General features: G+C 37.9%; 1 protein-coding gene across 1 annotated transcript in view; it reads left to right on the top strand.

Annotated features, from left to right (window-relative positions):
* Window positions 1-1,463: 1,463 nt before the first annotated feature.
* Window positions 1,464-18,265, top strand: part of LOC127880822 (DNA replication licensing factor mcm2-like) — a 44,588-nt gene continuing 27,786 nt past the window's right edge. Inside the window, exons 1-9 of the mRNA XM_052428269.1 lie at window positions 1,464-1,627; window positions 3,301-3,491; window positions 4,353-4,522; window positions 5,942-6,027; window positions 7,739-7,913; window positions 8,773-8,882; window positions 10,996-11,105; window positions 15,173-15,380; window positions 16,588-16,722. Coding sequence (XP_052284229.1) covers window positions 1,622-1,627; window positions 3,301-3,491; window positions 4,353-4,522; window positions 5,942-6,027; window positions 7,739-7,913; window positions 8,773-8,882; window positions 10,996-11,105; window positions 15,173-15,380; window positions 16,588-16,722 — 1,191 coding nt within the window. The 5' untranslated portion in view covers window positions 1,464-1,621. The remainder of the gene's footprint in view (window positions 1,628-3,300; window positions 3,492-4,352; window positions 4,523-5,941; window positions 6,028-7,738; window positions 7,914-8,772; window positions 8,883-10,995; window positions 11,106-15,172; window positions 15,381-16,587; window positions 16,723-18,265) is intronic.

The following is an 18,265-nucleotide window of genomic DNA, read 5'->3' as shown; positions in this document are numbered from 1 at the left end:
ATTCATAAACAGTGTGCGGACAATCAAAGTGACGTCACACTTATATCCGTTGGTATATCGGGATAATAACCCACGGTAGTTTTCCTTCTTTGTATATAGAAAACAAGTCACGTGCCGTGGTAGAATTAAGAAATAATCGACGGGTAACCGTTGGTTATTGCGGAAATAACCAACGGTTACCCGTCGATTATTTCGATTCTAACACGATTTCATTAATAAGTTACCCGCGATTTAAAGGTTATAAATGAGAATTATATTAACCAAACGTCCTCCACTTTTCCGCGAAAACGTGACGTCACCACAACAATGAAAATCAAATGACGTCGTCAACATTCATAAACAGTGCGCGGACAATCAAAAGTGACGTCATACTAACAACCGTTGGTATATCGGGGTAATAACCCACGGTAGATTTCCTTCTTTGTATATAGAAAACAAGTCACGTGCCGTGGTAGAATAAAGAAATAATCGACGGGTAACCGTTGGTTATTGCGGTAATAACCAACGGTATGGAGTTCCGATGCGTAGGAATTAAACCACGAGGGCGTAGCCCGAGTGGTTTGTGACAAGCATCGGAACGACATACCGTTGGTTATTACCGCAATAACCAACGGTTACCCGTCGATTTTTTCGATTCTAACACGATTTCATTAATAAGTTATTGGCGGTTTAAAGGTTATAAATGAGAATTATATTAACCGAACGTCCTCTACTTTTCCGCGAAAATGTGACGTCACCACAACAATTAAAATCAAATGACGTCGTCTTCATTCATAAACAGTGCAAGGACAATCAAAGTGACGTCACTTTAAACAACCGTTGGTATATCCAAAGACCTATCAATATACATTGTATATTGATATGTCTTTGGTATATCGGGGTAATAACCAACAGTAGTTTTCCTTCTGTGTATATAGAAAAAAGTCACGTGCCGTGGTAGAATATTTGTTCGATTCTGGGTGTGCTGTTGGTTATGTGGTTGGAAACTTTTTTTACAGCAAATTGCAGATATGTAAACCTCTTAACTTAATAATTTTGAATACAAGAGTCACCCGAATGTATTTTATCTTAACATTTTAGATAGTAAATAACTTAATACCAACCGGTTTTTGTCTTTTGAACAATTATTTTATTATTATCCAACAACATGTTGATTTACTGCAGAGTTTGAGTGTTTTAAAGGCGTATGACTCAATGGGCTAGCCCTATTTTAGAGAGAATATTTTTGTACAACGCACTGACGTTAAAATCTGTAGTATGAAAAAAATCACCAGTACGTGTCATTAGATTAGTCTAGTCTTTGTGTCACTCTGGATCAGCAGACGATTTATTTCATAAATCAAACTTACGGAGGAATCCGAGATAGCCGATGTCAATCGTGATACATCGGCTATCTCGGATTCCTCCGTAAGATAGGAAATATGAAATAAATCGTCTGCTGATCCAGAGTGAGCCGATGTATCACGATTGGTCTTTGTGTAAGTTAATTTTCTTGAGCTTCAATACGCGAAGTGACCTCTTGACCCTATTCCCGCGCTTTCGAAGTCACGTGGGCAAATAAAGAAAACGACAACACTGTGCTGAAAACTACCACACACTTTAACATCAAACAACGCACGCAATGGCTGTAAGTTACACATCCTACATTACTGCATTAAAAATTCAGCGTTGTTGTCTTATTCAATTTGTTTTTAAATAAACAGAAATATATCTGTATGTCTGGCGTCCTGTAAAGCCCGCTGTCGCCAATTCATTTACCCATTTATTTGTGTGACAAATTGTAAACGTCGGGACGATTGAACTTTACCGGTACGCAACACTTAAACATCAAACAGCGTACCTTAACCCTTAACACCTAACACATAACAACTTACGCAATACCTTATAATCCTTTTTATCCTATATATTTCCTTAGTATCGGGGGTAGTCAATATAAATTGCCGCCTAAGAGTCTTTTGATGATTTTTGCTTTGGCAGACTCTTGGCGTCAATAGTCCACTCTATCTTTTTAATAGCGAGAGTTTTCCTTCTTTGTCTATATTGATGCGCAAGGAATTTGGTGCGCAACATTCAAGCCCCGATATCAGACAGTTAATGTCAACGGATTGCAATAATATTTACATACCTGTGTAGATAATTCATTTCTCAATAATGTTCCGTAAGAATTATGTAATGACTCTTTCAATTTTGCACGCCTGACCAATTTAAATCAACACACTACTCACATTTTCAATTCCAATCGCTGTGCCCGCTGTATACGGCAGGTAGATTTTAATCGATAACGCAGCCTATTACACCGTAATGCCTTCTTCTGATTGGTTGATATTTAAATATTTCATAACATGGCGAGAGGTCAGTGATTGTATTGCGATTTAAGCAGAAGTTTAACTGAAACAAATTATGCATTTTAACTTCAATTCGACGCTATTTGAGGTAAAAATGGACTAATTAACCAAAACTTTATGAGTTGGTAATGTTATTTTGCAATTTTAAGCATATTGATGTAATAGTATTGTATTTATTTTTCGTTATGGTTTTGGCAGACCGGAGTTTCAGCGTTCAGATTTATTCTGAACGCGAATTATTTCAGCTAGTATCGGGGGCTTCCGCCACCAAACCCCCGCTTTGTCGATAGTAGTTAACAACTGCGTACCGGTAAAGTTCAATCTAGCCTAAACGTCTTCGCTATTCGTAGCGCATTAGTTCTTGCTAGCACTTACTTGCTTAAAAGATTTAACTGGGATGTATATGCCAGACTGATGCAATGTCATGTAAACATGTGTTTGTCCTTTAACACGACTGTTTCTTCGCATCGCTCTGTAGTGAAATAAGGTCACTTCCAACAGCCTTGCTGTTGAGCAAGCTCTTTAGCGACGCAGTTTGAGTGTCTTACTACAACTCTGGAGGTAGTGGTTTTGTTTCCCCGTTGAATCTCAGGATTTTTCACTCTTATGGTGAAAAGGCAAACAATTCCGAAAGTGGGTGTGAGATGTTTAATGGTTCTGGGTGGGCCATGTGGATGCTATACATGCTGTAGATGGTGCGTCTGGGCCTTGAAAAATTAAGTGGGGGAAGAGTGTAGTGAAAGAAGGTCACTTCCAACAGCCTTTGCTGTTGGGCTAGCTCTCAAGTGACACCCTGGCTGTTGGGCTAGCTTTTAAGCGACGCAGTTAGTGTCTGACTACCACTCTGGAGGTAGTGGGTTCGATCCCCCATTAGAGCTCAGAATTGTTCACATTAGCTATTTGTGCGATCATAAATTCCAACACAATCAATGAACCTTTCTGATGTGATTTACAGGAGGAACCATCTTCTGAACCATTCTCTTCTGCAACCAGTCCGGCAAGATCCAGAAGGAGTCGTGACCCAATCACTTCCAGTCCAGGCAGGGACCTCCCACCGTTTGAAGATGAGTCGGAACTACTTGGGGATGATGAGCCTGCGCAGGAGGAGGAGGACGGGGAGGAGCTGTTTGGGGATAACATGGAAAGGTATTTTTTGTGTGACTCGGCATACTCAGATTATGAAAATTAGTAGACAAAGAAGTATTATAAAGATAATATATCGGTGATTTTTATGCTCCCTCAAAATTTATTTTGGAGGGAGTATATAGTCACCGCTTCGTCTGTCCGTCCGTGCACACTTTTTGTCCGGGCTTTTTCTCAGCAACTAATGACCGGAATTCAATGAAACTTTATGGGAAGCTTCACTACCAAGAGGAGATGTGCATATTATCGGCGGGTTCTGGTCGGATGATTTTTCACAGAGTTATGGCCCTTTGAAATTTTCTAAAAAAAAATTCTTGTCCCCCCAACTACTGTGCCCTCAAGACTTTTCCTTTTGTCTAAATATATATTGCAATATTGTGACAAAAAACCTTTGGGGAGCATCACCCGTCTCCGACGGTTTCTTGTTTTACCTGTGAGTCCTGCATCCTACTCGCAAGAAAATCTGGGGATGCAGAGTTTCAAATAATACGAGTCCCAAAAATTAATTGAAATTTCTCAAAAAATAATATCGTTTAATATTTGGACTCATTCTTTCAATTCGGGGACTCATAGATTTGCAAGTTATCGAGTCCCAGGACTCAGATGAGAAAATTTGTAAAAATATCACAGGATATTTATTGTCAAAATTATTATTTTCTACTCATTTGAACATACCCAATTCAATGTTATCTTCAAATTATGTGGGGAAAAAAAGAATTTAAGTTAATAGGGAATTGTTGAAAGGTTATTGCGTAAATTGATTGAATTTTAATTATTTAAATTTAAAAAAAAGATAAAGAGGCGCATGACTGTAAACAGCAAGACCAAGTGCATGATATGTTTACTGGTCTTATCTACTTACAGAGATTATCGGCCTATGCCAGAGTTGGATGTGTATGATCGGGAGGTAATGGATGATGAGGACTATTCAGACCTGTCTGAGAGTCAGCGTCAGGCTGCTGAACGAGAGTTGCATCAACGTGATAGGGAGGAGGGACGGTTAACTGGTCGCATGAGGCGCGGTCTCATGTATGGTATGAGCTACTACTACTGTATATGTGCCGTCACTATTTTATTGTTCATGGCTAGCCTAGGCTTGATGTGTGGTCTGTTTTATGGTTCATTCTAGTATTTATGTTAAGCTGTTCCAAAAAATTGTGTTTTCTTCTTTTTTATTAAAAAAACAACAAATTATCTATAATTTTGGTAAATATGGCTCGAAATTAACACTTGCAAAATACAGATTGCAAAAAAACGTTATAAGCCTCTAGCATATTTTGCGAGTAAAGAAATAGTGGGAAAAAAAGATATATGTCGTGCTGTATGCACTCCATATCATGAATGCTGGTCATTAGGTCATTGTATAGAACGTCTAAATAACCATGTGATGAATCAAGTACCCTGTCATGCAGACTGGTTTGGGTTTAATACAGGTGTAAAAAGGCACAATTGATTCCCACATATTCATTAACGTTGAATATTAAAAACAAACACGTCATTAACTTAAAAGTTTTTACTCGCTGAGTTATGCATCTTGTTAATGTGAATTCTCAGTGATGAAACACAAAATGAATGATTGTAGGTTTTCTCTGAGTATTGAGTGTATGGATGGGCTCATGAGGAGCAAAATTGTTAGTTTCATCCAAGGATGGCAGTCCAGAGGTAGTGGCTAAGTGGATTAAAAGCAAAGAAACATGATGTGGACCCTTATGGTCCAATGATCTAACATCAGACTATATTGTGTGATCGCAGAAATTAAATATAAAGGTTCAGTTCGCCTTTCATTGTTTAGTACTACTCAACTCTTTTCCAAACTTTAAAAATATATTTCCAGAAAAATTTGCGAGTAGGTTGTTGATTTTGACAGTTGGAATTACAGCTGCTTGTATTTTTGTGCAAGTAGAAAAAGAAATTAAAATTTGAGCCCTTGCAAACAAAAACATTGAAATTGTATCTCTGTCCTGTGGATCATTACTCCATGGCTTCGTTCATGGATTTATTGCCATCCAATAAACACTGCCAGTAGGTTTTCTGCTATGTAAAAAAAGACTGTAAACTGGACTTGATCACAACCCGTAATTATTTTAAAAATCGCAAGTTTCTCCAAAAATATTTTTTTAAAGAAATAAGTGTTTAATGATTAATTATATCTCGATTTTATTTTAAATACATTAAAAAGATATATAACTATAATGTATATGATTTTTTTTCCCAAAATGGTGATGAAAAAGCTTGTTGTGACAATATTTGTTGATAAATAAATCCAAATTTGGTCCTTATTTACAATAAAAAAATGCCCTAATTTGCCATTTTTATAGATTTAAAAAATATCAATATGACCACCCTCTTTTCAAAAAACGGCTAGAAAAACACTGACTATACTGGGCTCTTTGCTGTCTCTTTAAGTAATGAACATTGATAGATAATATGTTATTGTGTTTTATCCTTGACAGATGAGTCGGATGAGGAAGAGGAGGACAGACCAAGGAAACGCCGCGCTGCAGAACGAGCTGCAGAAGGAGAGATGGAGGATGAGGAGGTGAACTATTTCAGACATGCCCTGTGAAAAGGTGGCTTCATGCATGTGCCTCCCAAATTAACCTATGCAGTCCGCACAGGCCTATAAGGGATGACACTTTCCGTGTTTATAATACTTTTGGTTAAAAGAAATTCTCTTATTAGCAAAAATCCAATTTACGGGGAAAAGTTTTATTTCGGATTAGTCTATGCTGACTGGACGGATAAATATGGGATGACACTTAACCACATGCATTAACCCTCTGTTATCACAGATCAAGGTTCATATCTTGTCTCAATTCACAATAAGTCTTTCTTTTCAATGTGACTATTTGTCTCGTCAGGTAGTTTTTTATGCCCCTGTATCGAATGATTAGGGGTATATTGGATGGAATGATCGGGGGTATATTGTTTTTGGCCTGTCTGTCTGTCATTCTATGCATCTGTCTTCTCATTGTATTTGTCACAAAACTTTAACCTTGGTCATAACTTTTGCATTATTGATGAAAGTAACTTAATATTTGGCATGCATGTGTATCTCATGGAGCTGCACATTTTGAGTGCCGAGAGGTCAAGGTCAAAGGTAAAAAAAGATCAAAGGGGCGCACTAGGGGGCATTGTACTTCTGACAAACACATCTCTTGTTTGAGCTTGTTTTATGACTCTGAATGGAGCTCAATTCCTGTCTGTTAATGGACCTCCAGGCAAGAATTCTGCCCCTTAAAAATGAAGTCAATTCCATTTTTACAAACTGTGGAAGTATCTTGGACCTCTGATATACAGCATGTAGGCTGTTAGTGCAATGGGCTAGCAAGTGTCAAATATTAATTTTCTAACTCTGCCTACAATCCACTTACCACAGTATTGCTATCCAGTCACTCAGTCTATAGGTTTTTCACAGGTATTATTGATTATTGGAAGATTGCGTACCTTTTGAAGTTTGGCGTGCTCAAAAGAATTATGGTTTAGTTGTTATAATAGACAATTTGTTGAACCTGTTTACCCTTTCCCACTCATGGGTAAAGTGAAAATTGCTATGTGCAACCAGCATCAAACCAGAACAGCCTATGATTAACTTACTTTCCATTCAGGTTTTATGCTGTTTGCCTCTCATCAGTAGAAAGTGAAGCTCTAAAATATTTAATCTAGAAAGTCTAGAAATACTGTATAGATAGAAGTCGCAAATGGAGACCAATCACTATCTGATCAGCGGACGAAGTATTTTTGCGCTCATCGGGCTGGCGCACGGCCGATGATCGCACAGACACCGGGTCATTTTGTAGCAAGGGGCGACATCTGGATTAAATTTAAGTCTCTTCCCAGGCCCTACGTCGGGTACAAGTTTAAGTGAGACTTTAAATTAATCCAGACTCCGCCTGATGCTACAAAATGACCCAGTGATCGTGCGATCATAGGCCGTACGCCAGCCCGATGATGGGAAAAATACGTATGCTGTTGATTGGACAGTGATTGGCGTCTATTTATGACTGAGGTATTAAACTTTGTCACTTTTCACAGTATTCGGACTTTGATGTGTCCAGTATTCCTGATGCCTGGAAATCGGACACATTGGTCGGCGACCGGATTATTTGTGACTGAGGCATAAGAAAGGCCTTAAATTGAATTCTAGAAGACTACAAACTCGTTTGAATTAGTTAAGGAGAATGAGTTAAGGATTTAGAATGTGTGGTCATGAACTATATGTTCATGTAAATCTTCATTGATGGTTTCAGATGATTGAAAGTATTGAAAACCTCGAAGACATGAAAGGGCATTCTGTTAGAGAGTGGGTGTCCATGCTGGCTCCTAAAACTGAGATAAAAAACCGCTTTAAGAACTTCTTGAGAACATTCGTTGACTCCAAGGGCCACAACGTGTACAGAGAGAAAATTCGACAGATGGTGGAAGGTAAAAAAATAACACTAATTGGATATTTGTATAATTTATATTACTGAAAGGGTTGCCAAACCAGTGACAGCACATTGTGTTGAGACGTCTAATGAATATTGTAATACATATTTCCTGATGGTTTCTTTCTATGCCCCCCCCCCCCCCCTCCCTCAGAATTTGAATGCTTGGACCTACAACCATGCCAATTGGTGTTATGGTCACTTGGGAGTCTTAGAAAACGACAAGCAATTTTGAGGTCTACAGGTTAAAGCAAAAGATCACTGGATTGTTATGGAAAAATTGTTACCACACATTATCTTGAGAGAGCTTTTTACGATACAAATTGTTATAACAGTTAATTTGGTTAAAAAAGTATTCAGTTTGAGGTCATCTGGTTAAAGGTCCAGTAACAGAGACTTGTATTGTTCAATTAATTGCCTCACAATATCTTAAGAAAGCTTTCTCATACGAGTATAGTATCTTAATTGGCATTCAGGTTAATTCGGTAATGTGTTGACAAAGGATGACCCTCAATAATTTTTCAAATCAAGAGGTCACAGATCAAAGCAAAAGGACCACTACTGCTGTAAGTTGCAGATATGTTTTAGGAACACCTCTTATATGTTCATTGTGTGTACACATTTGTTGAGCCTCACTCTGTGAAAAAGGGGTTAAATGCATGTGTTTTAAGTGCTGTCACAAATTGGCCTGTGCAGAATCAGAGATGACACTCTGCTTTTATTGTATGTTTCTTTTAGGCATAAAGTATCATCCGTGATTAGCCTGTGCAGACCAGCACAGGCTATTCTGGGATGACACTTAACCCCATTTTCTTAGACAGCCATTCCTAGTAAGTGACCCATCATTTTTCTGTAAGGTAACAAGGAGAGCCTGGTGATAGACTACAACATGTTGGCCTCTGTTGAACAAGTGCTTGCCTACTTCTTGCCAGAGGCCCCAACTGAGATGCTGCAAAACTTTGATGAGGTTCGTGAAGAGCGTGTTGTTGTTTTTTCGTTAAAATTTTGGGCTGTTATTATCCCCACGCTTTTTGAAAAAAAGGTGGGGATATTGTGGTGATCTCCGCCGTCCGTCCGTCCGTCTGTCCGTCCGTCTGTCCGTCCGTCCTGGCCACTATCTCCTCCTACACTAAAAGCACTAGAACCTTGAAATTTACACACATGGTAGCTATGAGCATATGTGCGACCCTGCACTATTTGGAATTTTGATCTGACCCCTGGGTCAAAAGTTATAGGGGTTGGGGTGGGGCCGCGTCAGAAATTATCACTCATTTTTTTAGGTTATTTTACATTTACTTCTTTATTTCTACACCGATTCACTTCAAATTGATACTGGACCTCACCTATGACAATACGGTCAATCTCAACCATGCATGGCCCCATTCCCAACCCTGGGGCGCCCCGCCCACATAGGCCACACCCACCAAAAATTTCCATTTACTATAATTTTTTCATTTCTACACGGATTCACTTCAAATTGATACTGAACTTTTGTTATGACATTAGGGTCAATCTCAACTATGCATGGCCCCAATCCCAACCCTGGGGCGCCCGCCCACATAGGCCACACCCACCAAAAAATTCCATTTACTATAATTTTTTCATTTCTACACGGATTCACTTCAAATTGATACTGAACTTCTCTTATGACATTAGGGTCAATCTCAACTATGCATGTTCCCATAACCAACCCTGGGGCCCCGCCCACATAGACCACACCCACCCAAAATTGCCTTTACTATAATTTCTTCATTTCTACACCGATTCACTTCAAATTGACATTGAACTTCTCTTATGACAATACAGTCAATCTCAACTATGCATGGCCCCATTACCAACCCTGGGGCGCCCCGCCCACATAGACCACACCCACCCAAAATTGCCTTTTACTATAATTTCTTCATTTCTACACCGATTCACTTCAAATTGATACTGAACCTCTCTTATGACAATACGGTCAATCTCAACTATGCATGGCCCCATTACCAACCCTGGGGCGCCCTGCCCACATATGTCACACCCACCCAAAATTGCCTTTTACTATAACTTCTTCATTTCTACACCAATTCACTTCTAATTGATGATGAACTTCTCTTATGACAATACGGTCAATCTCAGCTATGCATGGCCCCATTACCAACCCTGGGGCACACCTAGGTCAAACATTCGGCGTGGGGATACGCGTCGGCCTCTGCCGCGCCATTTCTAGTAGGGACCCTATGGAAAAAGTAAATATATTATACATTTCCCAAAAATGACATACACATTCCCATTTGAAGGTTAACAAAAATTATTAAAACATTTAGTTCTCTCCCATCCAGCTCAATAAGTTGAAGGGCAGTATGAGATATAATATTGAAAACACTTTTATTCTATGTTTTGTAGTATTTTCTGTAAAAATCAATAATTATTACCTATCCAGAAATGGTGAAAAAAACATTGGTGTAGATAATAAATGCCACAAAGAGGAAGATGATGTGGTGTAGATAATAAATGCCACAAAGAGGAAGATGATGTGGTGTAGATAATAAATGCCACAAAGAGGAAGATGATGTGGTGTAGATAATAAATGCCACAAAGAGGAAGATGATGTGGTGTAGATAATAAATGCCACAAAGAGGAAGATGATGTGGTGTAGATAATAAATGCCACAAAGAGGAAGATGATGTGGTGTAGATAATAAATGCCACAAAGAGGAAGATGATGTGGTGTAGATAATAAATGCCACAAAGAGGAAGATGATGTGGTGTAGATAATAAATGCCACAAAGAGGAAGATGATGTGGTGTAGATAATAAATGCCACAAAGAGGAAGATGATGCATGCACAATAAGGTGAATGTAAAGGATGTTGGCCTCTTTTTGTCTGAAAGAAATCATGGTGCATGTTCAAGTATTCCTGTTCAAGTATTCCTAACAATTATTTCTCCTTGAATGAAAATGTGTTCAAAAAAGTATTGCAGATAAACTTGACATAAATGCTGGATGCATTCTTATGTTTTATGTTCAGAACAAGCAGTTAATATTTATTATGGTTGTTTATTTTCTTGTTATAAAAAGTTACAATTAAAATATTTTTCAGGCTGCAAAAGAAGTTGTGTTGAGCATGTACCCAAATTATGAAAGGATTGCCAAGGAAATTCATGTCCGAATTGCTGAACTTCCACTCATTGAAGAGTTGCGTTCACTGAGGTATGGTTTATGTTGATTGTATCTTCTAGTCTAATTTCTTCAAATGTTATATACAAGTATTTTTAGCTCGTCTGTTTTCGGAGAAAACCTGAGGTATTGTCATAACCAGTCCGCCGTCTAGTGCTAAAACCTTAACATAGGCTCGAAAATCCAAGTGCTTCCACATACAACTGACCTTGTGGTCATTTTGAGATGCATACTTATTTGAAGAAAATGGGGACAAGGCGAGTATAAATAATTCCTTGGCATGTTTTTAAAGTGGTCCAAAAAATGTGATTTTGTTACCTTTCAGCATTTAACCCTGACCATGCCTTTTCCAGTCGTATCAAGGGTTCCATTAAACATACCCATTTCCAAAGCAAAATGGTAGAAACAAATACCAATTTGAAAAAAAAAAAAAATTAAAAGAAAGGGAAAAAAAGAAAGAAGTGTCTAATTATTATTTTATTAGCTCGTCTATTTTTTGAAAAAAAAATTATGAGCTATTGTCATCACCTTGATGTCGGCGTCCTGTTAAGTTTTGCATTTAGGTCCACTTTTCTCAGAAAGTATCAATTCTATTGCATTCAAACTTGGTACACTTACTATCATGAGGCGACTGGGCAGGAAAAGTAAGATAACTCTGGCTTGCATTTTGACAGAATTATGTGCCCTTTTTATACTTAGAAAAATAAAAGTTTTGGTTAAGTTTTGTGTTTAGATCCATTTTATTCCTTAAGTATCAAAGCTATTGCTTTCATACTTGCAACACTTACTATCATAAAGGGACTGTGCAGGCAAAGTTATGTATCGTTTAAGTACCTCTTATCGAACCTCACCTCTTTTTGAACCCATCATTTGTTTACATTTTATGTACATGCGCGCATGCGCACTACGTCACCGTTTTTTAGCTCACCTGAGCACAACTTGCTCATAGTGAGCTTTTGTGATCGCCTTTTGTCTGTTGTCTGTGGTGCGTTGTGCGACGTCAACATTTGCCTTGTTCACTCTCTAGAGGCCACATTTATTGTCCAATCTTCATGAAATTTGGTCAGAAGATTGGTCTCAATGATATCTTGGATGAGTTCAAAAATGGTTACGTTTGCTTGAAAAACATGGCTACCAAGGGGGGGGGGGGCATTTTTATGTCCCCCACTATAGTAGTGGGGGACATACTGTTTTTGCCCTGTCTGTGTATCTCATGAAGCTGCACATTTTGAGTGGTGAAAGGTCAAGGTAATCCTTCAAGGTCAGAGGTCAAATATATGTGGCCAAAATCGCTCATTTTATGAATACTTTTGTTTTTGCCCTGTCTGTTGGTCTGTCTGTTGGTCTGTTGGTCTGTCTGTTTGCGCCAACTTTAACATTTTGCAATAACTTTTGCTATATTGAAGATAGCAACTTCATATTTGTCATGCATGTGTATTTATGAAGCTGCACATTTTGAGTGGTGAAAGGTCAAGGTCAAGGTCATCCTTCAAGTTCAGAGGTCAAATATATGTGGCCAAAATCGCTCATTTTATGAATACTTTTGCAATATTGAAGATAGCAACTTGATATTTGGCATGCATGTGTATCTCATGGAGCTGCACATTTTGAGTGGTGAAAGGTCAAGGTCATCCTTCAAGGTCAGAGGTCAATTATATGTGGCCAAAATTGCTCATTTTATGAATACTTTTGCAATATTGAAGATAGCAACTTGATATTTGGCATGCATGTGCATCTCATGGAGCTGCTCATTTTGAGTGGTGAAAGGTCAAGGTCAAGGTCATCCTTCAAGGTCAGAGGTCAAATATATGTGGCCCAAATCGCTTATTTTATTAATACTTTTGCAATATTGAAGATAGCAACTTGATATTTGGCATGCATGTGTATCTCATGGAGCTGCACATTTTGAGTGGTGAAAGGTCAAGGTCATCCTTCACAAGGTCAAGGTCATCCTACAATGTCAAACATCATATAGGGGGACATTGTGTTTCACAAACACATCTTGTTATGAATACTTTTGCATTATTGAAGATAGCAACTTGATATTTGGCATGCATGTGTATCTCATGAAGCTGCACATTTTGAGTGGTGAAAGGTCAAGGTCATCCTTCAAGGTCAGAGGTCAAATATATGGGGCCCAAATGGCTTATTTTATAAATACTTTTGCAATATTGAAGATAGCAACTTGATATTTGGCATGCATGTGCATCTCATGGAGCTTCACATTTTGAGTGGTGAAAGGTCAAGGTCATCCTTTAAGGTCAGAGGTCAAATATATGTGGCCCAAATCGCTTATTTTATGAATACTTTTGCAATATTGAAGATAGCAACTTGATATTTGGCATGCATGTGTATCTCATGGAGCTGCACATTTTGAGTGGTGAAAGCTCAAGGTCATACTTCACAATGTCAAGGTCATCCTACAAGGTCAAACATCATATAGGGGGACATTGTGTTTCACAAACACATCTTGTTCCTTTTATGGCTTAATATGGCTATAGTAAAACTTTGTGAACACACTAGAGGCCACATTTATTGTCCAATCTTCATGAAATTTGTTGAGAAGATTGGTCTCAATGATGTCTTGGATGAGTTCGAAAATGGTTATGTTTGCTTGAAAAACATGGCTGCCAAGGGGCGGGGCATTTTTCCTTATATGGCAATATATGGCTATAGTAAAATCTTGTTAACACTCTAGAGTCCACATTTATTGTCCGATCTTCATGAAACTTGGTCAGAAGATGGTTCTGATCTGTTGATAAAGGTGCCTGCCAGGGTGTTCACTAGTCATGAAAGTTGGTAAGAACATTTTGTTCTAATGACATATTGGGCTGCACAGAACAGGTCAGTTCCTTTGAATCTCAGTTGAGCGACTTTGGCCCTTTCAGGCCCTCTTGTTTGACTTAGTAACTTTGAATATATTGTTAAATTTGTGTTTAGATCCACTTTACTTCTATAGTATCAAGGCTATTGCTTTCAAACTTCAGATACTTTCATGCTATCATGAGGGTACTGTAACTGGCAAGTTGAATTTTACCTTGACCTTTGAATGACCTTGACTCTCAAGGTCAAATTATAAAATTTTGCTAAAATTGCCATAACTTCTTTATTTATGATTAGATTTGATTGATACTTTGACAAAACAACTCTTACCTGACATACCACAATAGACTCCACCCTAACCATCCCCAACACCCCCCCCCCCCCCCCCCCCATTTTTTTTTAAAGATCATTTAATCAATGACCACCACACCCTCACACTATATCCCGTGTTTTTTTCATTTTTTTTTTTATTTTTGAAGATAATTTAATAAATGACCACACCCCCACACTATACACCCTCTCCACTCCACCCCTCCCTCCTTTGTGATTGAAATTGAGATCGGTCCCTTCACCTTTAAAAAGACAAATAGATGAGCAGTCTGCACCCGCAAGGCGGTGCTCTTGTCTCAATTTTATTTCAATAACATATAACAAAGTATATGACTATAATTTAATGCAAACCACAGTGTTGTTGTTTTAAAAAAATCAGTGTAAAACAAATTTAAATCAGAATGGCTAGAAAGAATCGTGGCTCTAAATCAAAACCAGTTTAGATTGGTTAAGGAAGATGTTCAAGTGCTGACCATATTGTAAAATATTAAGCAAAAATGAAAGACTGCTAGCATCAGAGATTGAGAAATAAAAAGAAGAACATTAATGAACTCACCCTAAATGAATACTGTTAAATTTGCATTTTTAGTATGTTGAAGTAAAAACTGGATTTAAGAAATAAATATTGTTAAGTTCAGAAGGCGTTAATTTGTATGTGTGTTTACAAAGGTTTATCTCCACATCATGCACATCTTATCCTCCACAATCAGTCGACAGACTTTTAATCCACTTGAACTCCTCAATCACACCCCATTTTTGGGGGGGTTTAAATTAAATCATTGTGATTTATATGAGTGGTGCTCTGGGAAAGTGGGGCTTAATGCATGTGTGTAAAGTGTTGTCCTGACTGCACTGGCTAATCTGGGGAAACACTTGAAGCACAAGATTTAAACCCTGTGTTCACAGAAATAGGCTCCTATATAATCAGATTGTGTAACTTCTTTCAGGCAGTTGCACCTGAACCAGCTGATCCGTACGAGTGGCGTGGTGACGAGCTGCACAGGGGTGCTTCCTCAGTTGAACGTGATCAAGTATGACTGTAACAAGTGTAACTACATTCTCGGTCCCTACTACCAGTCCCAGTCGCAAGAGGTGAAGGCCGGGTCTTGTCCGGAGTGCCAGTCCACTGGGCCTTTCGAAATTAATATGGAACAGGTAATGTAATTCTGGTCCAAAAAATTGAAACCTTAAATACTCATGTCAGAATAGGCAGAGCAAAATATTAGAATATACTGCAAAATCTTGTATTGGTCGTCAAAATTGTGTTGAAAATTTGTCTTAGACACATAAATTCAGTGATTTTTTATTGTCTAAAATTACAGTCTTTTACCCAAGCTATTTGAATATTCAGACTATTTCCCAATTACATGAAGTAAAATAAGGCTGTTTCCCAATGGCAAAAGTAACATTTTTTCCCAAAAATCTTACCATCATTTCCCCAAAAATATGCCAAACTTTTCCAATAAACAATAATTTGTTTATTGAGTTGACTATACAGCGATTTAGTTCCCTAGCACTTTATAATATAAATTTTAAAAGCAGTTAAACATGCATATATAAACAATTTGTATACTGTTATTTATAATCATATTAATAATGTTTAATTTTTCTCAATTTCCTGGTGTATCACACTTTTCCAATCGAGGCTCTGGCTGTAAAAAATAAAGCAAAAAAACAAACACTGAAATTCCTGTATTACTTAGAAAACAAAAAGAAGTTTGAAGGTCTTTTTGGCCAGTTGCGTTTGATATTCTTGTCTTTAGGTTATTCTCTATTAAAAAAAATAGCACGAGAATTTGTGTTTGCCGGGATTTAAAATAAGTAAATCTGTCTACCGTGAAAGCAATGCAATTTATTTCATAAGAATGATTTTGATTTTGCAGTAATTGCTTGTTGAACTTTGATGACAATAATATAAATAGCTAACCCCCCACAAAATTTGTCATTCAAATAGTTATAATTTTATGTCAAGAAATACCATTCATGTAATGTAACTAGTTATCCCCCGCCATAGGCGGAGGGATATTGTTTTGGCGTTGTCCGTCCGTCTTTCCATCTGTCCGTCCGGAGCCATATCTTGGAAGTGCTTTGGCGGATTTTATTGAAACTTGGTATGAGTATATATATATATGGATAAGAGGATGATGCACGCCAAATGTCATTGTACACCATCTGTTAATAGCAGAGTTATGGCCCTTTGTATCTTTAAAAAAATGCTTTTTTGAGTGTCAAATATAACACGTTTGTGTCCAGAAGCATATTGGCGGGGGATATCAATTCAACGAATTTGCTTGTTTTAATAGCATTTCCTTATGCCGTTATGGATTGTGTTTCAAACAGAATTCTTGATGTGTATTTCCAGACCTTGTATAAGAACTATCAAAGAATCACTTTACAAGAGAGCCCTGGCAAGGTACCTGCTGGGCGACTGCCAAGGTCAAAGGATGCCATTCTACTGGATGATTTGACAGACAACTGTAAACCTGGAGATGAAATAGTAGGTGTCTTTTATCCATTTTCCAGGTGGAATATCTTATTAGAAATCATTTCAATTGTAGATCCTTGATTGATTGGTTCACTCAATCCCTAATTTACAAGAATCTTAAGGTCATGTATCAAAAAATGAAAACCTGTTGGTGTCAAGGTTTATTGTAAATAAATTGTATATTTTTCAGGGCCGTTGTTTTGCCATTTTTGGGGCCGAAATTCGGCCCCATTCCTCCCTCAAAATGTATACTTTTTTCCGTTCAGCTAAAAATTCCCCCCTCCCAAAAATAAATAAATATATATAATTTTTTTTTTTATGTCCACCACTAAAGTAGTGGGGGACATATTGTTTGTGCCCTGTCGGTTGGTTGGTTGGTCTGTTGGTTGGGTGGTTGGTCTGTTTGCGCCAACTTTAACATTTTGCAATAACTTTTGCTATATTGAAGATAGCAACTTCATATTTGGCATGCATGTGTATCTCATGAAGCTGCACATTTTGAGTGGTGAAAGGTCAAGGTCATCCTTCAAGGTCAGATGTCAAATATAGGTGGTCAAAATCGCTCATTTTATGAATACTTTTGCAATATTGAAGATAGCAACTTGATATTTGGCATGCATGTGTATCTCATGGAGCTGCACATTTTGAGTGGTGAAAGGTCAAGGTCATCCTTCAAGGTCAGAGGTCAAATATATGTGGTCAAAATCGCTCATTTTATGAATACTTTTGCAATATTGAAGATAGCAACTTGATATTTGGCATGCATGTGTATCTCATGGAGCTGCACATTTTGAGTGGTGAAAGGTCAAGGTCATCCTTCAAGGTCAGAGGTCAAATATATGTGGCCCAAATCGCTTATTTTATGAATACTTTTGCAATATTGAAGATAGCAACTTGATATTTGGCATGCATGTGTATCTCATGGAGCTGCACATTTTGAGTGGTGAAAGGTCAAGGTCAAGGTTATCCTTCAAGGTCAAGTATATGGGTCAAAGTTGCGCATGTAATGTCACTTCTGCAATATTGAAGCTAGCAATTTTATATTTAAATGCATGTGTATCTCATGCAGCTGCACATTTAGAGTGGTGAAGGGTCAAGGTCAAGGTCATCCTTCAAGGTCAACATCATATAGGGGGACATTGTGTTTCTCAAACACATCTTGTTTACTTTAATACCTATGTTGCCAGCTGGTATTGTGCTATTAACCTTTGATTAAATGTATATTTATGTAAATTACATTAAAATATAGCAATTTTAAGTGTTGAATGGTTGGTGAAAAGATCTTCTATATTCGGCGTTTCGCCGATAACGACGTGAAGTTCCCCCCTCTAAGGGCCCCGGCCCCAAAGTGTAGCAAGGGCCCTGTTTTTATGTCCACCACCACTATAGTGGGGGACATATTGTTTTTGCCCTGTCGGTTGGTTTGTTGCTTTGTGTGTTTGTTTGTTTGCGTCAAATTTTAACATTTGCCATAACTTTTGCAATATTCAAGATAGCAACTTGATATTTGGCATGTATGTGTATCTCATGGAGCTGCACATTTTGAGTGGTGAAA

The sequence above is a fragment of the Dreissena polymorpha genome, chromosome 5 (assembly GCF_020536995.1).
Source record: "Dreissena polymorpha isolate Duluth1 chromosome 5, UMN_Dpol_1.0, whole genome shotgun sequence".
Classification (NCBI taxonomy): domain Eukaryota; kingdom Metazoa; phylum Mollusca; class Bivalvia; order Myida; family Dreissenidae; genus Dreissena; species Dreissena polymorpha.
The sequence above is the reverse complement of the archived record's forward strand: the minus strand, read 5'-3'. Positions and strand labels throughout refer to the sequence as shown.